This window comes from Rhincodon typus, chromosome 9 (assembly GCF_021869965.1).
Source record: "Rhincodon typus isolate 14 chromosome 9, sRhiTyp1.1, whole genome shotgun sequence".
Classification (NCBI taxonomy): Eukaryota; Metazoa; Chordata; class Chondrichthyes; order Orectolobiformes; family Rhincodontidae; genus Rhincodon; species Rhincodon typus.
Window position 1 is genome coordinate 49,497,553 of NC_063340.1, and position 25,492 is coordinate 49,523,044.

The window sequence follows — 25,492 nt, forward strand, 5'->3', positions numbered from 1 at the left end:
TTTTTAATGATGGCTAAGACAAGTGGTTCACAAATGAAGTGGTTTTATTTTGGGAAGCTTCCACTTCCTCTTATGGGAAATTGATGAGAATAAGCATTCATAAACTCAAATAGTATTTATTCCGTTTCCTAGGTTCCTTGGAAATAATCTCCGATAATACTTCTGTTGAAAAATCTCTCCAAGATTCTGACATCTCTGTCCCTTTGTGTCTCTGTCCCATCACCATTTCCACCACCCCATTCAGATCCTTCTCACTGAAGGGTAAATTTTTCTGCTAGGTTCTCCACTCCCATTAAAGTTTTTGGTCTATAGGGTGCAGCAGGATGTTTTACTTGATGCACCCATGCCTACGTTATCCCTCACAACTGGACATGAATATGTAATTGAAGAACCCAGTAGAATTTATTACAATAACCTATTATACACATATTACAAGGACATGAGTGTCTGGTGTACATTGCTAAATTAGAGAGCAGCATTCTCACAGCATGTCATACTTCCAGTGATCAAAGTTAAGATGGAGTGTATGATCACATGGGTCACATGCTATGCTAGGGTTTTTCCTGAGCATTTTTCTTAAAGGCTTACTGACTTACTGCTTCTCAAGTGTACTGACCATAATACATGACGGTTTGGGCATTAAACTCAAGAGCTGTGTTATTTGCTAATTTTATGCTAGACTTAAAATTGATTGACACAGATAATCTGATCTCTTGAATAAAAGATATTACTGTTACAACCATGATAGGGTGAAATCTTCCATATTAGAATCAGAGTGCATGTTACTGATGTCTTGTCTTTCATAAAGCAGCAGATTCCTTGCCTTAACATCTTTTGTACTGCGCAGTTATTAAGTAATAACTTATGACTAGTGTAATTAGGTTCATCAAAAAGCTGCAATATTTTACATTAGGTTTGCAATGCTTCTTGAAATCTAGTTAAATGATCCTGCTTGAAAAGACAAAGCTGTAGTTTGAACTAGTTTCGGAGTTTAACCAACCTGTTCTTAACTGAGTGAGTGTGTTTAAATGACTACTGGATGATGGGAATATTTGGCAAGTGCTTTGTATGGTTCTTGTATACAATTAAAGAAAGATTTATAAAGGGTGTGACTTTTTCAATGAAGGTAATATGTGATTTAACACTTTTGTTTTCAAACCTGCCAGAATTTTGAAGGCCACATGCTCCAGGGTGAGAAAAATCCTCCAAATCCACCAAAAAACAATCAATGTCCATTACTGATCTGCCACAAGGTGTAGGATTTTGCCTCCCAGGCTATTTGTAACTAATGTGTCAATGCTTATGTTAGCTCCTGTAACGTAAGAACTAGATGTGGGTAACATGGTACTGAAAGATTCAACACACATTTATTACAGCTCTGATACATACATAATCCAGTTAAGATGGAGTCTGAGACCCTTATGCCCCCCACTTGGCGTGTTATGAGAAAGTGATATCATGAACATGGCACTTAAAGGTATACTACATACTAACTCTGAGAGCTCATGCAACATGCAACGTAAACATTTCTGGAATTAATTTGTAAAGCCCTGTCAGAATATTTGCTTTTGTGGACTCCTTGTTTGGCACCATTTGCTGTGTACATTCTGAGCTCAGTAACTGGATCATGAAGTGTTTTAAACTATTTTATGCATTGGTACATCTTCTACTTTGGTAAAGGGGTGCATGTTGACACAATTTTTGTTGCTTTTAACCTTATGTTATAGAAGGTCACCAAGTACTTGCAGCATTTATAAAACAAACATTTATTTTAAAAAAGTTCTGCTGCAGTTTAAAAAGTACCAGTGCCTATTTCTGAGCATGATACACATTTTTTCGCAGTCTATTGCAATAATTTGATCGATACAAACATTCCCTTAGATGTTTGAGGCTTTTTAACTTGAAATTCTTTGAGCTCAGACTATCAGAACGTCCGATTTTTGACTTTCAGTCTCCCTTTAATGGGCCCAAATATTTGTCGTGAAACCATACAATTTTACAATAGTGAGGAAATTTGGCATACCTTCTGTGCACTGTCTCATTACTTGAGCAGTCCCCGCAGGTGTTTTTGTTTGGATCAATATGTATCCGTCTCTTAAGAGATCACATGTGCCTTCAGGAAGAACTCCAAGCTTTAATAACTTTTTTTACATTAGGAACTGTTTTGTCTTAGCTGTTCTTCATTCTCTTGGTTATAATTTTAAAATAGTGGCCCTTTTTCTAACCTGTCGAGGTCATCTAATATGAACAACACAAATGTTATTGGATTGTTTTTGTAATTTTGCTTACATATACTTGCACTTCAAATTGAATTATGTATTTGAAGATCTAGGTCCATCTATTTCCATTACACATGTGCTCCCAGTCCAAAATAATATTTTTGCCAATGTTGAATCACATTGGGGGTTCCAGAGCTTGCAGTAGGAGTGTAGGAAAAGAAACTATATGAGAAATTGTTGTCCTGTCAATCGTCCAAACTTCTGATGTTAATGTTTCTTTCTGTACCATATGCTTTAATATGCATGGCCATTTAAAGTAACAGCTCTGCCGAATAAAGATTGAAATATTACCTATTCAACTTTTTAAATGGCATCTAACATAGAATTAGTATAGTTTATTTGAAAAAAAGAAGTATTTGGGTCAAGGAGAAGTAGTTTAAAATTTTATTTGTCTTTTTAGAACTGTTTTGCAGTTCAAGACAGATTTTTACAAATGAGGGAAAACTAAATACTGTACGTTCCCTGAATCTCGATGGACAGTGTTAAACTGCCCACTTTGGCTTGCAGGTGCCAGTAAAGGAAACGATGGGACAGTGTCATCCCCTTTTGTGGATTCTTAGCAAGCTTATTTACAGGAGAGAGTGGTTCACTGAACAGATGGGCTTGGTCTTTCAAAGTAATTTTACTCCTTTTTATTCTGACATTGACTTGAAGTCCTCCACCTGCCTTGTTACTATGGCAATGCAGTGGAGCTAGATAATAACAATGACATCAGTTGGCATGACATCAAGCTCTTGAGTACTAACAATACAAGTGATCATACTTTGTTTAGGCAGGGCCACAAGTGGTGGTAGATGATGTAATCCTAACAGGTGGTGCTAGGCACATGTCTAACTTTTTAAAGATAAAAAGAGTTTACCATCATTATCCTATGCAAATTATATGCATATTTTGGAAAATGCCATAGAAATTTTGTCTGACTGAGAGTCAGCTTGATTCCCTTTGTATACAAAAGTTAGTGACAGCTCGATCCAAAGTTTATGGAATATTCTTATTTCTGGTCTTCTAAATTTATTAGCTATAGTACATATCAAAGCTTGAGCTCACAATTTTTGTTTATAAAATAACTTTTTCATTTGGTCGCATGTTTGAGTACTTCAGGGACTTGTTATGTGGTTTTCAAGATGTTTGGTTATAGTACCATATATTACCAATCAATGACACTGTTCTGGATTTGTATTCTTTATTGCTTGGAGCTAACCAGGATCAAATAACTCAGCCCCTGTATATCATGCATTTTCTTTTAAAACTCTATACTGCTTAGTTTATACAAAATTTGTTCTTGATGATTGAAATGTAAAACATGGCTTTTAAGAAGTTTTGGAGCAGACACAGCCACAAATTTCAAAGTTAAATTAGTTATATTTAAATACAGTCTATATTGCCACAGGTTAAGAAATGGAAGTTGGATGAGGAGTTGGGAGGTGGTGTGTGTAATGTGAGGGCAGAAAACTTCAGAGGAAAGAATACTCTATATGGCTGCTGGATACACAGGCAATAAAATCCTACGATGAAAACCTTGTGGTTATGAAATCTCCCTTCCTTTCTCTCTGAATTTTTTTTAAAATGAAGACAAAGATACTGGAGGAAATGACCATGTGCACAAAAAGAATGATGGCTAGAAATGTAGCAAACATCAGGGAGCTGGAGTCAGACCCTGTCCTCTTGAGGTCAAAATGGGATGTAGGGGACTGTTTGCAGTCAACAGCCCACCAGACTGATGGTTCTATACATCAAATAAGGTAGTGACTCCCTCTTCAGTTTACACTGTTCCTTTTTTTATAGTAGACAAGACAATTTTAAAAGCTACAATCGAATCAGCTATGACCTTTTTGACTGGCAGAGCAGGCTTGAGGGTCCGACTAGCCTACTTCTGCTTCTAATTTACGTGTTTGTGTATAACAATTTTGACAGGGGAGTAAAGGCTAAGCAAAGATCAGCTGCATACTCCCAAGCCTGTGCCTGATTTATCATCCTGCACGGATGGATTTACATGACCATTGTTGTTTTGGAGGCACTAAGCAATATAGTGAGCACTAGATACTCAGCAGATGCATATTAGAGAAACATTAAATCAGTTGTGTAGGTACATAAGAACTGTGTAACAAAACTGAAATTTCCATTCAGCACCTTAGACGAGTGGCCTTCAGAACGGCCTGGGTAGCCAAAAGTGGATGCATTGACAAACTTGCTTCTCCTGCCCCACCAATTGTCATTCATTTTTTTAGAAATTCTATTTGAAGACTTCCAGAACACTCCTAGGACTCTCAACACCTAGACCAAATGGGTGTGCTAAGTGCTACTGTCTTAAAGTTAGTTAAATCAAAGCAAATAAGCCAGTCAAACCACTTGTTAATAGGAGCTTACCCTTTTAAAAGGGGAACAGAAATCGAGGGTACAAGTTAATTTGACCAAGTTCGACTTAAAAAGTAGCTTTGAAAATTAACAACACACTCCAGCCTCTGTGGTGTTGAACTGTCAGATGGTCTCAAATGTGCAAATGGACACCACATGCTTCCTCTTCAAGGACACCCTAGGCGCGCACACAACCACAAAAGCGCCAGGCAGTGAGGCTAAGTGTCCACCCACTGCCCAGGTCTAATCCAGGAGCAGACTCCCAAGGAAGGCTCTCTGATCTGCTCAGTCCCTCCACACTGGTAGCCAAAAATCAGGGGCTGAAGTTCAAATCAAAAAAAAATTTGAGGAGCATCCCCAACAAAAAGAAAAAGAGGGGTTGTAAACAGCCATGCCCGGTGCACACGTGGACCATGGTCCACAAAGACAGCCCTGAGAATTCGAGCCACCTTGTTCCTTTTTTAATCACATAGGACTGCGATGCAACACCCTCCATGCCAAATCGATGATGGAAAAGTGTGTATCCTCCATTGAGGGCCTCCCACCAGGCCCTCGCTGCCTCCAAATGGCGGGGCTGATCACCACGGCCTGTCTAGCAATTGCAATGCACACCATATAGACCCAGATCTATGTTTAAACAGCTTGCTGCATATTTAGCATTAGGATAACTGCCCCACCATTAAGGAATGGATTAATGCTTCAGCTGCAATTACCTTTAAAAGATGATCGGCTGTTTTTAAAATTCCCCTGAGATTTTGGATGAAAACTTATGAATAATCGTAGTGAGGGACTCCAACCACTTCTTGGTTATTTTAAGTCACGCTGGAATAAGATGTGGATTTTTCTCCGTCACTATTCTTCTAAATCCTCATTTTTACATATGGTAAGTATTTTAAATGGAAGTCTGTCTTTTCTCCACTTATTTTTCGGTTCCAAGGGTTGAACCATGGATTTCCATTCGATTAGTCAAGCTTATGGGCCAAATTACTTCTGCAGGATGGCTGACCAGGAAACTGTCCCACTCTTACCACTTGCCATCAGGTGTAAGTGCAAACTGACCATGAGCCGGTTTGTTCTTTGCTTTTATTTGTTCAGTGGAATGTGGGTATCACTGGCTAGGCTGGCACTTATTGCCTGTCTCCAATTACTGTGGAAAAGGGAATGAGCTATTTTCTTGAATTGCTGCGGTTCTTGAGACAGGAACACCCGAAGTGCCTTTAGGAAGTTCCAAGATTTTGATTTGGCGACAGTGAAGAGACGGCAACTACAGTTCCAGTTCAAAATGGTGTGTAACTTGGAGGGAAACTTGTGGGTTATGGTGTATTTATGCATCTGCTGCTCTTGTCCTTCGAGGCAGTAGAAGTTCTGGGCTTAGATGTCTCTGTTTTGAAGAGCCATGCTAACTTATCGCAGTGCAAATTGTAGGTGGTACACACTGCCACCAGTGGTGAAGGGAGCAAATGTGAAAAACGGTGAGCAGGGTACTTTGTTTTGGGTGGTGTCATGCTTGTGTGGTTTTGAAGCTGCAGTTATCCAGGCAAATGCAGATCATACGATCCTACTATGGACTTGTAGATTGTAGATGGATTCTGAACGAGGAGTCCAGAGGTGCATTACTTAATTCAGAATTCCTAGTGTCTGACTGACACTTGTAGCCAGAGCATTTATGTGTCTGGTCCAGTTCAGTTTCTGGTCAATAATCACCCCCAGGATGCTAATGGTGGGCATTCATTGCTGGTAGTATCATTGAACATCAAGGGATGGTGGTTAGATTCTCTGTTAAAGATGGTCACTGCCTGGCTATTAAAGTTACAGACCAACTCTGGATTTGTCCAGCTCTTAGTAAAGTAGCTATTGCCTATATGCAGAATGTGAAGTTGCAAATTGAGTTGACCATTGTGTAATTATTGGCAAATATTATCACTTAAGTCCTCATGATGGAGGGAAGGTCATTGATGTACGGCTGTCATTTTGATCTCACCTCTGGAGTTAAGTTATTTTTGTCCACGTTTGTACCAAGGCTTCACGGAGGTCAGGAGCCAATAGGCTCTGCCTGAATACAAACTGAGCATCACTGAACTGAGCAGGTTGTTCCTTTGCAAGTGCTGCTTAATAGCACTGGCAATGACCACTTCCATCACGTTGATTGAGAGGAGTAGATTAATAGGGCAACAAATGGCTGAGTTGAATTTGACCTGCTTTTCATGTACAGGATATAACCGAGCAGTTTTCCACACTCCGTGAATGCTGATATTGTAACTTGGCTAAGGGTACCACTAATTCTCTATTGCAATTCAAGAAAAATCTAGTTGCTAACATTTTATTTTGTACTTTGATGAAGAAGTATACTGCTACCTTTTCTGAATGAACTGACCTGTGTCATATCAGTGGATTGACTACCTTGAATAGACTCCTATTAAAGAGAACATTCTGGATTTAATTATGTCTTTCACTACTAAATGGCCTGTCAGGAGTTTTTAATATCTCATTTAAACATTGTTCAAGTGTCAAAATAGTGGTGAAGTCGGCCTGCTGTTACGTGAAGCCTGTTCGAAAATGAGTTCAAATTATATTGAAGATTTTAACAATGTGATCCTTGGTCTAGAGGTGTCAAATTTGTAAAGCTCAATATGCAGTTAATGAATTTTTGTATTGTATTGTTTTGTGAAGGGCAAGTAATATTTTTACGTGAGCATTAACTCCCATTGGGAGATCTCTCAGTAATTACGGCCTAAATTGGATAAAATAAGTGAGTGAATAGAATAAAAAAAAAGTGGTTGTAAAATTGGTCTCCAGGGCACTTGATTTTGTTTACTTGTTTCAGTGCTGTGGGTATGATTTTTTTTTTTGCCTCCATAGTGTACACGCCTATAATGCATGACGTTTTGGAGGGCATTCTGTGTGTGCACAAAGCTACTTCACCAGAAATCTGCAGAATCAGCAGACTGATCAGTGGATAATCCTGAGTTGATACAAGCTGCCAGTTTTTTTTTTGAGTCTAGTGATCCAGATTATGCCCTCTTAATCTTGCACAGCTAAACATGTACTCAGCAGTAAGGAAGACTCCCACCACCACACCAGTTGTATTTTACATAGATTGTCAAACTTTTCAGGTTAGTTACTGAATTCTCTACTGGCTCGTGATGCAAAAGCAAGAGAGTTTGGTGGTTTCCAGAGTTTTAAAGAATCTGAAGTTTACAGGAAGGATTCTGCACAAACCACTTGACTTCCAAAACGAGTGAAGGAGGCTGTGCTGTAGAATGTATCCTTGCCTCAGTCACCTGAAACTGAGGCACTGCAGGCAACACTCCATAATTCTATTACTTGTTGAAGGACAAACTACTGTGACACATTGCAAACCCCTTTTTGAGCCCCAGTATCTGCAGCCATTAGGGCAGCAGTCTGATCTTGCCTAGCAACAAGCTGAGCTAATCTGACATTGCATCCGCACATTGAGTGGCTTTTGTTTGTGCTGCTATTGAAGCTCAGTGATTGGCTTTTGGAGACCGCATCTCGGTTGGGTCTGCAAGTGTGCTAGTGGAGTTAGCCATCATTTGCTTTCTCTAAGGTATCCTCTAAAGTACACTTTGTATCTTAATTAAAGGCTGAGGGTACCAGTAAGAGGGCCCCCTGACTTCCTGCTCTTCTTACTCCTGCAGTACTATCTGGCCTGGTTGCAGCTTTTGACCTCTGAAAGGACGGAGGAACAAAGAGGCTTTTGACGGGATGAAAATGGCTTGGGGGAAAGCAATTGTAAGGAGGAGAATGAGGTGTCCACATGCTTTGATTTTACTCTTTTAGCGTTGTCATTTTGCTGTGGTTTCGGGGGATGCTCCAGTGAAGGTGACTATGTTATTATGTGAATTTTATACTTTAAATAAAGCTACTTCTTGTTATCCACCACTTTGCCCTGTCAGTGAATGTGAGGGTGATGTAGGTAGCATGCATCTGGGTAATGTAAGTAGCGTTTTAAATAAAATAGTTGGCACTGTACTCAAACTGAGAAATGGGTTATTATTTGGGGGATGTTGGAGCTGGGTGAAGAAGGTGTGCATGGCTTGCAGCAGAAACAAGTGAGGGTGTGATGAAGCAATGAATGTGAGGTGGGAACTCCATGGCTGATGCACCATTGTTAGGTAAGTAATGCAGCAGTGGTACACAGCTGTTGGTGTGAATTTCCACATGTGTGCATTAATCTTAACTATTCAGATTGAATTTCTTGTGACATTGCATCCGGTTGCTTGGAGTGGTATCTGGCATCCACTGCCATAACTGTCTGTTTCCTTTGTTTATGCAAGTTTATCTGGATCCTCTATGGATAAAGAACCACTTCTTCAATCCTCTTGTTGATCTCCTCAACTGAACCATCCTATACTCGAGAAGCTTGGAGCATGTTCTCTGTTCTCTCCTCTGTGTTGTAGCCCAGCTTTCTACTTGATCATGCTGTCTTCTGCAACCAGTTCCAGCACCTCCTCCAGTCAGGAAGTACGCTCACTTAAGTGGCTATAAATAGTGAGCTTGATTTTAAGTGATACTAGCGGTCCATATACTTGAGAGAGGGGAGAATAAGAGATGTGTAGCCATTAACCACCTTATTTAATGCTGGCTACAATTAAGCAGGCAGCGAGAAGTTTGTGTGCTACCTGTACTGGAAACAACTTGTTCTGCCTAATTACACAGATGCCCACAACAGTGTTCAGGCCCTGTCCAGTTTTGAGGCCAATTAATTTTGCTGAGAAATTTAGAGCAGGACATACAAGAAGCAAAATAGATGCAATGCTTACTCTATAAATGGCAGTGAAGTAACATTCTCGAATGAAATCTGTAAGAGACTAAGCAATATCAATATACACAATGTGTCTCATCAGATTACTTCCCTCTAATTTATAAATGTCCCCTCCTTCTTATCTTCCTTATCAAAAGACAGATCTGGTTGTGGGCCCTGCTACAGCTACTGCATTTCATCTAGTTAGCTGTGGGTGCAAACCACGACCTGAAACAGCTGGTTATTCACCTCAAAAGTGCTTTTTTTTAAGATAAGCCCTCCCAGACCCACAACTGGAAGAAAAATGGCACCAGAAGAATTGGAACCTCATCGAGCCCATTGGAGTTTAGTCTAACAGCAGCTACTAGCGCCATGATCTTTGCCACCACTTGAACAGCAATCATGAGAATACTACCCCATCACACATCATTACTTGGATATACATCACTGAATACATGCCATCATTGGTTCAAAATTCTGGTACTCCAATGTGGGAACATTCTTAATGTTGCAAAAAGGCAGGTCAGCATAACTTCCTCATGACAGCTTGGGTATGGAAACAAATATCAGCATTACCTCTACAGTCCCAGAATAAAAACCTCCCTTAATTATTGTGGGGAATCATCTTGTTCCTTTGATTAACTGCATAAAGGCTCAACTGAAAATAAGAGCTCATTAACTAAGAAACCAGACTGCTACTGAAAAGTGGCACCGCACTTGTGCTCTAACACGAATACTAAAACAGGCCATTCAGCCCATTGAATCTAATACACCATTCAATGATATCATGGCTGATCTGACAATCTTCAATTCCACTGTCCTGCTTTTCTCCCCATTACCCTGGATTTCCTTCTTGATTTAAAGACTTGTCTCGCACAGTCTTGAATATACTTAACTATCAACACTCAACAGCCTTCCGTAAAGAATCTCAAATTCACTATTCTCTGCAGAAGTTACTCCTAATCTGTTTTAAAAGGGTGATCTCTTATTTTGAGATTACACCCTCTGGTCCGAGATTCTGCCACAAAGGGAAAACAACCTTTCCATATCTACCATGTCAAGTCTCTTATGAATTTTGTACTTTCAATAAAGGGACCTCTCATTCTCCTAAACTCCAATGACTATAGGCCCAAACTACTCAACCTCTCCTCAATAATAGTCTCTCCGATATCCAGGATCAACCTAGAGAACCTTCTCTGGACTGCGTCCCAATACCGGTATGTCTGGAAAATGGAATTAGACTAGTTGGGTCGTTGTTTTGACAAGTGCAGACTCAATGGGCTAAAGCGTCTTTTTTTTTGTGCTGTAGATCTCTATGACTCTTTCCTTCGATAAATGACCCAAAGTTATTCACAATATTTCAGCTGTGATCTGCCTGTGCCTTGCACAGTTTTAGTAAGACTTCCCTATTTTTATTCTCCATTCCCTTTGAAATAAAGGCCAATATTCCATTTGACTTCCCCAGTACCTGCTGAACTTGTATGCTGGCTTTTTGAAATTTATGCTTATGGACTTGCAAATCCCTATGTGCTGTAGTTTTCTGCAGCCTTTCTCCATTTAAATAATAATCAGCTCCTCTGTTCTTCCTGCCAGTGTGCATAACCTCACATTTTATTCCACTTGTCAAGTTTTTGCTCATTCACCTAACCAGTCTATATCATTCTGGTGATTCCGACTTCCTCAGCACTTGCCTTCCCACCTACCTTTGTGTCATCTGTAAACTTTCCCCATCTAAATCATTGATATCTAATGGTAAATAATTGTGGTGCCAACACTAATCTGTGACACTCCACTAATTACAGGTTGCCACACTGGCAGTACTCCCCTTATCCCGACTGTTTTCTATTGGTTAGTTAATTCTCTATCCATGCCACTATAGTATCTCAAACATCATGGGCTCTTGTCTTAAGATGCTGTACATGAGGATACTTACGTTGCAGTCCGAGCTCCTCAACAGTTAATTAAATCTTGAAACAATTAGGAATACTTTAACCGATCCAGAAAGATCCAACAGCTTCTGCAGAACAACTGCATCTGAATGCAGAAGTTAAAATACTGCTCAAGCTCTTGGATACTTTTGTAATAGTCAATTGGATATCACCTGATTCACAATTTTCCCCCAAAGATCTCAGTGAAAAATAAAAGCTGGGAATGTACAGAATCAGCAGCCTATCCAATACTGCTGGTTTTACAAGATTGCAGAAGATAAAGCTACTATGTGAAGAGCAACCTGAAGATGACCTTTTAATACTATCAGCCAGGAAGCCTATGGCCCACTTTCAGAAATAACATTTCAAATGTATTCGTTCCTTTATTATCCATCTCAATAAGACCACCTTTCAGTTTCCTCTTTCGATTAAGCCCCCAATTCTAATGTTCAGAGTTGTACAATTCTTACCTGCATCATTTCCAGTGCCCAAATAACCTCCTAATGTCCTGAAGACCACAACAAGATACGGTATTTCAGGTCAACAAGGTGCAGGGCTGGATGAACACAGCAGGCCAAGCAGCATCATAGGAGCAGAGAGGCTGACGTTTTGGGCCTAGACCCTTCATCAGAAAAGGGGGAGGGGAAGGGGGTTCCGAAATAAATAGGGAGAGAGTGGGAGGCGGATAGAAGAGGGATAGAGGAGAGGATAGGTGGAGAGGAAACAAACAGGTCAAAGAGGCAGGGATGGAGCCAGTAAAGGTGAGTGTAGGTAGGGAGTTAGGAAGGGGATAGGTCAGTCCAGGGAGGACGGACAGGTCAAGGGGGCGGGATGAGGTTGGTCGGTAGGAGATGGAGGTGCGGTATTTCAGGTGGTGGTTAGACCAGGCCATGTAAGGTTTGATCACAATTTCCCGGACTTCGAAACCATTTGACGCGTTGAAATATTTTTGTTGATTTAATTTCTTTTTAAAAGAAAAAGTAGATTTCCAAAACCAAACAGAAGTGGCTGGAGTTTATCATCACAAATATTGTCAAAAAAGATACTACAGCTAAAATTGTGCAAGGCACAATTCAGACCACTGCAGTTTAACATCTTCCAACATATTTTCTCACAGACTGTTAAAAGATAGCAAACTCCCTTGAAAGTGAAAAAGTTTTTTTTGTTTTGGGAAATATGCGCATCTGATTTCCATCACCCAACATTAGGTGAAACTGTATTTTATGGAGGTCACATCATAGGCAGTTATTGTTACTTTTAATTGTATAAAATATTTAAAGCTCGTGGGGGTAAGGAAGAGGTTATTATCATGCAGGAGTATCATGCATTGTTGTTGTTGTTGGTTTAGGCTAGGAATTCATTTTCAATCAGTGTGATTGTCCAAAATGATATACCTAATAGATCTTTTAGTAGGCCAAAGTTTGTTTTTATTCTGCAAAAGGCAGGTCTCCAGTCTGACCTCTAAATGCTAGTGTGCGTATGGTACAAGGTCCTGGTTGTGTGAACCCAAAGTAACAATTTTTGGTTAAAATTTCAATTTACAGCCACTGCATAAGGACTTCATTTAAAATTTTCAATACCAACGTAAGCTAACCCACTTGTTTGTTACCCTTGAGTAGTTGAAATACCTCCAAGAGAAAAACTATCACATGGTCAAAACCTAATGGTTTTGGCCTATAGTATTTACATTGTTACTGAATAGCTTATTGTATTAATTGAAAGAAACATCCTCAAATTATTTGACTCCACATTTGCTAAAATATATTCTTCACTTTCTCATGAGCTTAGGAAAATGTTTATTTATAGTAATTTTTCTCATAATTAGCAAGGTTAGTGGTTAGAGGCTAAATAGTCTTTTCGGAAATGCTTAAGGAAACAGAACAAAGAAAGGTTAATTTCTTCCATCTCAATCTTAACAGAACTTGTGGTGATCATGTGTTAACATCTTAATGTGGAGGTGTGTTCCAAAGCTGAGCCACATTAAGGTAGGGGATATGGAAAAAAAGGTGTTGCATTACCCCATCCTTGGATGAAGAAAATAACCCAATGCGAGAACTACATGTGCTGAGTTCCTGGTTCCTTCTCATAATCATAGGGTAGCGAAAGGGAGAATGCATTCATGGAAGTGGTAGCTTGTGAGTGAAAATGAAAGGTAATTAGACAAAAAGGAACCTTTCCCAAAAAAAACCCAATCAAACAATGTAAAAGTAAAATCCATATGAACCAGTAACAATCAAACCTCATCAATGGACCTCCATTCCAATTTTCTTTTCCTTGTGCACATTCTTGTCACTGGTTTTATGACTCTCAATTTGATAAGTTGACTTGCCTTTTGTACCAGACTTGTTTGTTTTTGTTTTTTATTTATTCCATTTAAAGTGAAGTCAAATCTGGATTTAACTCCAAAAATGTTGTGTTCGTGGACATTCAGAGAGAAATACTGAGGTCACTTTAGAAAAGGCATCCTTGTGCAACACACTGAGGGAAATCAATGGCTTAGGAAAAAAAAGTGCATGGGAGCAGCTCCCAAAATTCAGCCATTTTCACACTGCTCTCAAATTAGGTTTAATTTGCGTTTTCAAAGGCCAAGGTTTCAAACTTTCATTTTCAGAATGTGAAGTCAAGGGCCAGATGACCTGAAAGCTGTTAACCAGTTTCCATCGGTCATCCAGTCTGGAGGGATTCCTGGTACCTTGATAGTGTCTCTGCCTTTGCCTTTGGATCAGGATACCTGAGTTCAAGTCTCATCTGTTCCAGAGGGATGTAACAATATCTCTGAACAGGTTGATTAGAAAATATCTGGTCCTCCACTTTCTTGCTTTGAATACATGAAGTCTAGACTCAAACGGGCCCTGACTGATTTCTAGCCCTGTTGATATTTTGTTACAACCTACTGTATGTCATAGAATCAGGAGAGATTTTTTTCTTGTTTTCATGCAGGAAGTTAATTTTACTTTAGTTGAGCAAAGGGGCCTGAAAGAAGGCAACAACAGGTAAAGGTTGATACTTGAAACTGGAGATGGAACTCACTGTCCTAAATGCATGTTCAATTAAAATGTTTAAATGGGGGATAGAAGATTAATGTTAAAGGAACCAGAAAGTTAGGATTTACAGGAGATACCATAGCAAACTAAAGAGTGATGCATGTTCAAAGGGGCAAGTGGTTTCTTCTTGGTATAGTTGCGTTGTCCATTAGGTAGGTGAATTGATGGTTTGAAAATGCTATGGTAACAGCATTTTTCATACTAATTTCAGTAGAAAATACCCTTTGCACAATAAAAGTAAATAATGTTAATATCAACAAATTAATGCCTTGAAGTTAGTTTACTGATCAGTTGGTAATTTGGAAGATTGGTGTTTTGGTGTGATTACAAATTGACCTATTTTCTCCTGAGCAATTCCAAGACAAATGTTACAGGTAAACAAGTATTTTTTGGTGCATCTCAGCAGATTGCTGGTTTCCTACTTTAATGGACTGATTTTTCCTGACATTCTGCAGAACCTTTACCCTAGTAAGCAAGTTCTACTTGTTTGGAAGGAAATAACAGCAAGGGTCTGTACAAGGGTGTTAACTATTCACCATGTTTATTAATGACTTGGAGAACACCATGGTATATCTAAGTTTGCCATTGACACTGTTTTATTTGTACAGTGAATAACATGGTTGGAACATTAAAATTGCAACGAGAATGGTGAATCAAACATGTAAGTGAAACTGTGGTGGATTAATTTCACTAGTTAACTGTGGGATATTTATTTTGGATCAAAAGTTGTAGATCCAAGTTCTTTTTAAAATGGAGAAAAGCTAGAAACAAAGGTCCAAAGAGATTTAGGCACATGCTTGAGAAGTTTAATGACCTACTGCTTTTTTTTGAATGAATGATATGCATTAATTCCTTAATATTCCGGTTGTAATTGTTTAGGCTATCACTACTTCTTGTTAGCTTTCTGATTTTATTAATTAGAAATGAAAATAACAATGAAACAAAAAAAAGTAAAAAGCAAATAGCTCAACACCAGCAAATTTAGAACGTAAACCAGGGAATAATGTTTAGTGAGAGGTTTTTGCAGGCTTATGTGAGACTGAAACATGGAATGTATTAAACAAATTAACTGGTTGGATATTTACCAGACTTCAAACTCCTTTTTAAGCAGCTTGTAATTGGGATTATATGTAATGCTAGCTGTCTATAATACAAAAGTCTCAAAACAAATCTCACTGCCTCTTCTCACTGCCTGTCTGTAAGCAGGTAATTTATTTATTTTTAACAATTGTACTTTGTCTTCTCATTCTCCCCACTCCCACCCCGTACCAACTCCCTTCTATTTAGGGCCAATTACTTTGCAAAGAACAAAAACCATTCCCAGTTAAACCAGAAGTAAGATTTATTTCACACATTCTTAAACTCTGCTCCTCCCCAGCCAGTGTCTTTCAACACGATCATTTGCAAACATACAAAATCAAAATAGAGTATTCAATTAGTGTCAACTTAAATGCAAACAGTTTATTGATGTCTTTGCTTTTAAGACGAAGGCAAAAAGTACAAAGTTGATGTAAGCAATCTGAAATCTCATTTGAGACTTTATTAATTGGCTAGCCAACATTTTCTTCAGATCTTTTGAGAAAGTGTTTTTTTTGTCAAAATGTGATTTCTACTTCAACAAGTTTTTACTTGCAGAATGTTGACAAAAAACAGATTCATTTTTTTTTACAGGGCATGAGCTTTCTCTTCTGTTGTCTGAAGTTAAGGATCTTGATTTTAGTCAGTACATATGATATGAAGCAGAACTGACCTCTAAACTCTGATATTTAAAAATTTGCATACTTAATAAGGCAGGTGGGTTTGATACAGAGAGTCATATGACCAGATCTTTTTTAGCAGGTAAAGTGGCTGCCATCGAGACAAAGGCTTGAATTGCAGATGAGCCTGGGCCATGTTGCTAATGTAGAAAGTCATTAACACATGATCTTTAGGGATTTGCGATTCTGAAGTGAGTTTTTCTTGTAGCTGATTATAATAAAATAGTTATCATCCCACACCCATTGGGGGTAGGGGAGCATATTTGGGTGTTGATGGTCTGGCTGGCGTTGATTTTAGAGAAATTTCTGGAAGGTTATTATTAAGTTCAGTCACATGACTACAGCAGCCTTTTTGGATGTTTATGGAATATAATCACTCAATTTATGACAATGTGCAGAATACTTTGATAGCTGACTTGTTAAATTATTAGCTGTCTCTTAAAATGCAGTTCATTATTGGGTTTAACACTCTTGGAACTAAAACTGAAGAAAAGACTGATCACTGTTTTTTGAATACATAATTTCCTGAGAGTACAGATAAATGAAACCAGGGAAGAATTTGATGATATTTTAGAAGGCCAAATAAAGAAGCGGTAACAACTTTTGTGCAAACCATTGGTTGGTGCATAGACACATGCCCCAGAATGAAGGGTGAGTGTTAAAGCCATTCGGAGAACACCTGCTGTAAATTCATCAGGACGATTCCAATGTGAACAGCTGGAGTCATGAAGAGAGAAACAAAACGCTGAGTTTGAGATACTGTGGACCAAGTCAAATGAAGCTGTATAATGCAAGAGACCTGTTGGAGGACGACTGCGTGGTTCACTGACTTAAATGCCATAGAAAAGTTTTTAAAAAAACAAGTAGTGTACCGTTATTACAGCCAGCAAGTGTCATTCTTTACTTTGGCTAATGCTTGTTGTAAGATATGGAAAAAACATGATTTGAGGAATTTGTGGGAGATGTGGTTATGGATCGAATTGGTGATGTGCTCAAGCACCTTGTAGTGAAAACAGAGGTTGGAGATTTGACTATAGGAGTTTTATTTTTACATGCCCTGTCGTTGAAGCATGTTGAATGTTTTGGCACAAATGTGAGGCTGAGATCATTATAGCTTGTAGTGGAAAACTGAATAAATATTTGAAGCTGAGAAATCGACAGGGTAAGCTGCAAGAGCCTGATTTTCTTGCTCTCTCGCTGTAGGCCACTTATTTCCAATGCTGGCCTGGCTCTGGGGTTGTAGCCACTGGGCTTTCCCATCCTTTTATTACTGACACTTCAGATGTGGTCTTGAGCCACAACTGGGGGACTGGCTGATGTGTTTCGTCATGCATTTTTGCACACACTTTCTGGCCTGCTTGGAACTCCCCTTGAAGAAATTTTTCTCTTCGCTCGGAGAATAACATTGTCATTGCACAGTAACGTTTCCATAAATGCAAAATCAGCAATATTTTTAAACTGCCAACTGAAAACAAGAATTTGACACAAGCCTCATTTGCATAACTTGTCCAAAATCTTGCTAAGGAGAATCATAACTGACTTCAACTCAATGAAGAGTAAAGTTACATTGCGATCTCTTTTGAATTGTGGTTAACCTGCTTCATTTTGAAACATATCAGACATTTTATCTGTCTTCAGAAATATGGGAAGAAACTATGCTTCGTATTTTCAGATTGACAATGGTTACGCTAACAAAAGTAGTGGTTCTTATCATTAGAAATTGAGCCGGATTAGTTAAAATGGACATGAAGATTCACTTGTGTACCACTCCAGCCTTTTCACAAAAGAAGGGAGCTCCACATTTCTCTGGAGATTTCAGTCAGGATGCCTCAAACGTTCATAGTGTAAAACTATCAGGGGAAAGCAAACTGCACCTCATTTTTAAGAAGAATATAACAGCTGCCGTATTCTGAAATTTAAAAGTGCCGTCAGCCACTTTTCTAGCTGCTGTGTCTGGCCTGCAGAGCATAGGAAGAGTACAGTGTCAATTGCATCTCAAGGGGATGGAGAAGGGAGGTGTACATGGGTTGGGTTTGGAGACAGGCCTTCAGGTCCCAGCGAAGGGGGTGTGAGGCAAATATGGAGTCTCTCCTTAATTGTTATTCAGGACGTAGATTACGTATGTAATCATCTAACTTTTTTTTTCTGAGCAACAATTTCGCTTAATTTCATCCAAACCGTCTGATTTTTAAGTCAGTCTTTTGGCGGATTCCAGGCATAGTGGAACTGCCCAGCGGAAAGAATCTCCAGGACCAGAGGGCACAGTCTCCGGAATAAAGGGATGCCAATTTAAGACTGAGATGAGGAATTTCTCTTTTGAGGCTTGAGACTCTTTGGAACTCCTTGCTGCACAGTTGTGGGGAGCAGAGTCCTTGTGTATATTTAAGGCTGGGATAGATTCTTGGTCAGTAGGGGGATTGAAAGTGCACATAAGGAATGTCAGATTAGCCATAATTCTAATGAATGACGGAGCAGGCTTGACAGGCAGAATGGCCTAGTCTGATCCAATTTCTTACGGCCTTAAGCAAAAAAAAATGTTTAAAATATGATTATTGTTGATGCCTCTTAAACATGAAGGATGAGACTGGATACTTGTATTAATTTATTTTCAGTATAACTGAGGTTGATTAGTGATTGTGTTGTAAAAGGGGCTGTTGGACTGAAATGGGTAAGACCTTGATTTTCTATCAAAGATTTGTTTCACATCTTTGCACACACATAGCAAGCTGTTATCACACAATGCAAGTTAACAGTGAGGCAGTTGGCAAGATGTTGTTTATATGGAGCTAATGGTGCAAGTCCAACAGGAATTTCTTGGACGTTTTCAGTTTAATCATGCATGTGCCCCTCCCCCAAAGAAGCTGCGCTATTTGCATGTGCATAACGATGAGAAGCATTAACACCAGTGTTATTTTGTCGGCAAATTATGGCCCATTATTTTAAGCGTATAAGGGCCAAATTCCTTTTCATTTGGTTGACTGACTACTCAGCCGATATGGTGAGAACCAGAGTTCTTCACTGTGTTTTCATATCCATTCATTCTATGTTGATAGTTTATGGTATTCTGTAAAATGTTCAGCATTGTGTGAAATCTGGGCTAGAAAACAGTTAGAAAAACACAGGCAGCAATTTATCTGAAATGAAGTATAAATTGACAGCCACAGGGATGGTCTTCATTTTGCAAAAGCATGCCACTGACAAGGGTCACATGTTGAAATTTAGATTGCTAAAGGCTTTCATTGAAAATATCCAAGAAAGCTAAAACCACAGGAGTGACTGTATTTTTGTTGTGAAAGCAGTACTGTGTCCAAAGAGCTCCCCACATTCAACAAGACATTTGGGAGCAATATCCAGATTCTGTTTTCTTGACCTGGGTATTCTTCCAAATTAGGCCATTTCAACATGAATCCTGCACTAATACAGCGATTTGACAGCTGCAGTCTAACCTGATGTTCAGTGTGTGTTTGGGAGTTAAACTCACCTGACTACCAGCATTCCACCTGGAATAACAGAGAATCTCAATGGTTGTATCATAGTGCGGGGTTTCATCTTGTGAACCACTACACTTGGCTGCTAAAATCTATTCCTTTAGACCCCGGATTAACTTTGTACAATTTTATATGATCAAATTTGAGGATCTTCTGCAGAATTGGAACCCAGAAAACTATTTCAAAGTATAATGGTACAATTAGGGTCTAAACCTTGATTTATAGCCAAGATTCCTAATACCAGAAGATTCAAGAGGTCTTGGCTATTTATTCCCTGCCTGATGTACTGCAGTAACACATAATCATCATTATGGTTTAAAAGACGAATTATTTCTTTGTCCATTATTCCAGCAGGAACATGCCCATGTTCCAGTGTTCAGAACGATATGTGTGCCACCATGAGTTGTTTTTCTTTATCCATTGTGAATGCCATAATAACACATACCACAAAAGGAGGCCATGAAATCAGCTGGCTCCTACGTGAAAAGCACTGGTAATTGCGGTCAGGAAGTGAACCCTAGGTCACGGTCACGCAAAAATCTACAGGACATCAAAATATTTGCTCGGAACCAGAGGGAGTGAAAACAAAGGATTGAATTAGGTTTTGGTTTCTTTTACTTAAAAGCCTCCAGTGGTCCATTTTAAGGTTAGGCCACCTAATGCTTGCATAATTTGGACAGAACTTGCTTCAGACCTAGTTGTATCTCAATGGTAAAAGCAGCATAATATGTCATAGGCTCCAGTTACACATATCAAAAGTGGTCTGCAAACTGAAACAAAGAAAGAGCTCCAGCTGCCTATCTAAAGACCCTTAGACAGCAGTGACCAGAACTTGCCAGTCTAAACAGGGTAGTAAGTAATCTGATACATCACTGTTTGGGCTGGCACGTCCTTGTTAACACTGATCAGTCACTGTTTAAAAAGACACTGGAGCTAATTTTGATATTGGGGATTTTTTTGATTAAGAGGCACACAGACTAATTTATTTGCAGTGGTTTAATTATGAATGTGCACAAAAGTCCATTTGCAAAGCTTCATAAAATAATCACATGGCAATAATGAAACACGTGGTTGAGGTTTGATAAATAACTGACATAGACGGAGGTGAAGATTGTAGAAAGAAAGCAGGATGAAAGTGGGATGAATTCTGGATAGCTGGGAAACAGAATCATTGTACTGAATCTTCTCCGTCTGTGTTACCTACCTTCTATGGCCAGTGCGTGGTGCTGCAATAGACAAACGAGCAGGGTTTTTCCACATGTCTTAGTTTGTAAAAAAAATACCAGACTGTCGTGTTTGAGAGTAATGAGAATTGTGCAATATTGCACAGTGCAGTTGATGGACTAGGAATGCTGTGAAATTCTGCAAGTGGCTAACAGTTCCATTTTCTTTCCTCTCCAAAGGTGGACACAGCAGCTTCAAACAACACCATGAGAATCTCTGTGATCATTCTCTGCAACTTCAGGAGTGCCCAGATGCAGGGGCGGCCTCAGCAATTCCAACTCAACTACCTCAATCCATCCCCACTACCCCTGACATTGAAAATGCCGAGCTGACCCCCATCCTACCCTTCCTGTTTCTTGGAAATGAGCAGGATGCTCAGGATATTGAAAAAATGCAGCGGATGAATGTTGGCTACATTATCAATGTAACTACCCATCTGCCTCTTTACCATTACGAGAAAGGTATCTTCCGTTACAAACGGCTACCTGCCACCGATAGCAACAAGCAGAATCTCAGGCAATACTTCGAAGAGGCCTTTGAATTCATTGGTAATTTTCTTTTCAGGATATACTCTTTTTCTCTTATTCTTGAAACAAAAATATATTCAGTGTGTCTATTGACAAAGACCCCTTATTACAATGTGCAGATCAAAAGGTGGGGGTTCGGCAAGTTCACAGTTCTTTAAAGTTACACTTTAGGATAACCTCATTTGCTGCCAAAGCAGGTTGTGGTTCGAGACCGTAATCACAAATGTTAAATTGGCACTCTAAGCTGGATTTTCTTTCAGACGGGATGTGTAGACAGGGAGATTTCCCAATGTTGCGATCCACCCTCCCAGTCCGGTGTGCCCACTGGTGATATTTTCATCCAGTAGAAGCTGGATTTTGGATTTGGGTCTGCTGCTAGTTCCAAAGTGACCAGATCTATTGGTCTGTGTTTCTTCAGTAAGGCATCGGCTCAGAGAGCCTCTATTCTCAGCCTATCATCTCCATCCCATATCATCTTCAACCTTTCTAATATCCCTCGGTCAACATCTTCTATAAATGAATTGGGAAGTCTTTGAGAAGCTCATAACTTTCTTTCAAAATAAACTAGCATTATTTGGTATCCACTTAAATAACCATTATTCTCTTATTTCCTAAATCTATCAAAATGAAAACACTTACCTTCCTCTTGTCTGCTGTTCCAACAACCCCTGAAGAGCAGAATCCGTTAATAGGTGGCAAATCAGCCAAGCATTCTTGATAAATTCCACTGAACAGCTGTCAACAAACCTCATTCAGTACGATCTGTCGAAATTATTTGAATACAGCTAGAAGCTCTTGCCATCTGCCTTAGTTTTAAAACAGCCAAACAGCTGACTGACCTGAGTATCAAGAGGGGAGAACAAAAATCAAAGCCATGATGATATTTCATTCTTCCACACATCAGATCAAATATTGCAATTCTACAGCGAAGGCTAACACTTTGATGCATCTAAGTACTTTGTACTTTCACAAAGCTGTTCTTTCCTTTGACCACTTGCCAATTGTTATAGTTCCCACCTACAAACCACCACTGTGCTAGTGTCTCTCATGTCATACGAGTCCAAGTCCATCAAAATTGCAGCTCTGCAGTGGTGCCAGCAATGTTGAGACAGCAGCTCCCAACTCTGTCCCCTTAACCCTTGCTGATGAAAATTGTCAGTCTGCCATTTTTAAAGGTGAATTATTATATACTGAATGCTTCTTCATGCCAACAAGTCATTTTGCTTGACTTAAACAAAGTGTCATTGCACCTTTCAACATTTTCAGTGTGGCTGAAGATTTCAGATCTGTTCCTCTTTGTAGTTTGCTAGTGTTGTTTTGCAGGGCTTGCCATTCTGTATATTAGAAAATACTATTTATTAAGCTTTTGAACATATTTAAACAGTGTTTAGCATTCAAGCTAAAGGTTTTTGAAAAAAAAGCTGATAGACCCGGGAAAATCATCTGCAGGTCTTGCTATTCACTTATTGTTTCAATAGGCAGCAATATAGATTAAAGCCTGCATGATGGCTAGCCATAAATTGCATGGTAAGTACACAAAATAATCGCAAGGTCAATAGAAATTTCTGTAAGTTCACATTGTGTAAAGCTGCTTTTAAGTACCCTGAGGCACTGATGCAGGAGAATTCTTCCTTATAGTGCTTGTTGCGTTTTTGCTGTTTTTATCAGCGAGCACCTGCGATCATTGCAGCTGACCAGTTTCCAACAGCATCCAAAATTCTGGATTGATTGTATTTATTATGCTCAAGTGGACTGTTTGATCTGTCATTCACTCAGCCTAATGAATGCGTTAGATTATCCTACACTGCCCTTAAAAACCCCTTGATAATTGGTGAAAATACTGTGCATTAAGATTTTGCTTGGCAGAAATGACCAGAGAACCTGTAATGTTGTTCAGCTTTGAGCTGGGTTTAGTTGTCTTACTTTAATCAGTAAATAAATGCATCCCTACTGGCTCAATGTATTGCATCTCCTAGACCAGAAACTCCTTTCAGAAATTGTTCTTTTGCTCTAAGTCCATATGTAAAGTTGGGGTTTTTAGTTATTTGGTGGTTGGTTATAAATGGAATAGAGAGCAAGGCCCATGTTTTGAATTCTGACAAATTAATAACAAGCAAGCTGCTGTATTTTTGAAGATCGTGTTAAATGCCAACCATTATATTTCAGGTAAGTATGTTGCTAAATTCAAATGGAAGTTCTTGGCACTGTTTTAAGAGGCATTTTGTATGAAGATAATCATTTGTTTGCTGCAGAAATTCTTTACTTTTTGCTGGTTCAAAAATCTACTTTGCCCATATTATTGTTCAACTTCCATTTTTAGAATATTTGGACAATTTTCAAATGATAAGCTTCTAATTAAACAAAATGTACAGGAATTCAGTCAATTTGTAGTAAAAGCTGGTTAGAATTAGGAAATGGGCAGTTAGTATCAGATGAATAATATCACTCTAAGACGCCCTATATAAAGTCCCATATGGACCAGTGTTTGAATATCATCTTGTTTAATATCAATAAATGGCCAAGATAACAAATCCAAATGCATATTTGCTGATGACCTAAGAATAAGGTTGCAGTAATTTCAGCCATTTTCAAAATGATGTAATCACTTATACATTTAGATATATGGAAGTAGAAATGTGAGACTGAAACTGAAAGATATGCAGTTTCAAATATTCGACAAGCAAGGTAACAACAATGGAGTTCATGTATGTACCATCCTTTCTCAATCCTATTTTCATGTGTTTAATTTTTTATGAATCTGTCTTCAGATGCTCGAATTGAATTTTAACTATTTTCTGTCTCATCAAAAAACGTTGGAAGGGTAGTTATATATTCTGATAGGGCCTCCAACAAAGCATTAAAATGTCTTGTTTGCTTTCAGAGGAAGCACACCAGTGCGGTAAGGGGCTTCTCATTCACTGTCAAGCTGGTGTTTCTCGTTCTGCTACAATAGTTATCGCCTATCTGATGAAGCACACACGGATGACCATGACTGATGCCTACAAATTTGTTAAAGGAAAAAGACCAATTATTTCCCCGAACCTCAATTTCATGGGACAGTTGCTGGAGTTTGAAGAAGACCTGAACAATGGTGTCACTCCTCGTATTCTCACACCAAAGCTGGTCGGGGTGGAAACAGTTGTCTAACATGACCTGGCTGCCTTTTTGTAGTTTATTTTTAAAATGATCCCCTCGCTGCTTTGCAGTGTCTTATAGTATGCTGGAACTGAGAACCTAAGACTGACTGACTGCACAGTCATTACTTGTGGAGTTATAGAGTTGATGGTCTGTGCAGGTACATAGACAGCAACAAACAACTGGAAGTGAAGGGAAGAAAGAGGTGGTGACGATATGGTTTGGAGTCTTCTCAAGGAATGTCCTTTAACTATCCAAAGGTTGCCAAAGCAGATTGGATGCAGTGACAGAACCAACAAACATGGCTGCTTCTAATCTCAATTTAAGCTAATGAAGAAAGAATTCTAACGTGAAACCTGATTTTGTATGTTCAGGTTCTGTTGATGTTGGTTATATTTTTCTATAAGGGTTGAAGAGAATTTTGGGAGTTAAGTTAAAAATGGTCTCATTAATTACATGCCCTTTTGAGGCTCATTGTGCAATAATTGATTTGCGTGTGAAATACCAAATGGATGGAGCTAGGTGCATTTTCCTTCATGTAAATAGACAGTAACATGCACCTTCTCATAACTTAGGGGGAAAATTAAATCAATGGAAAGCAATTTTTGTTCAAATTCTGATCACAGTACCATATGTACTGATGCAACTTCTTTGAAATATATTGGATCAGAATGTTAAAGTAAAATGTTATTTAATATTTTTCACAATCTTATTGTTGTCTGTGTATAATTTTGTTCATAAAAAAAATCCGTGGATTATTCTTTCTTTGTGTAATTAGTAAAGCTAATATAAAGCAACATTTGTCATAACAACAAGGAGACACATCTGAATTGCACACCATCTAGCTGATTCCTGTCAAATAATGGGAAAACAGTTAATCGTACACGAGCCACCCTCTTAGAGCAAACTTTTAATAAATGTTGCGTAATCCTGTTATGAACACTCCCTAGCCCCCCAAAAATCCAATTTGATACATATAAATCCATTTTT

The 25,492-nt window shown here is 38.9% G+C and overlaps 1 protein-coding gene across 1 annotated transcript in view; it reads left to right on the forward strand.

The window, feature by feature from the left end:
• Nucleotides 1-25,209, forward strand: part of dusp10 (dual specificity phosphatase 10) — a 35,487-nt gene extending 10,278 nt beyond the window's left edge. Inside the window, exons 3-4 of the mRNA XM_020531795.2 lie at nucleotides 21,020-21,388; nucleotides 24,249-25,209. Of these exons, the coding sequence (XP_020387384.1) occupies nucleotides 21,020-21,388; nucleotides 24,249-24,514 (635 nt within the window). The 3' untranslated portion in view covers nucleotides 24,515-25,209. The remainder of the gene's footprint in view (nucleotides 1-21,019; nucleotides 21,389-24,248) is intronic.
• The last annotated feature ends 283 nt before the right edge of the window (nucleotides 25,210-25,492 follow it).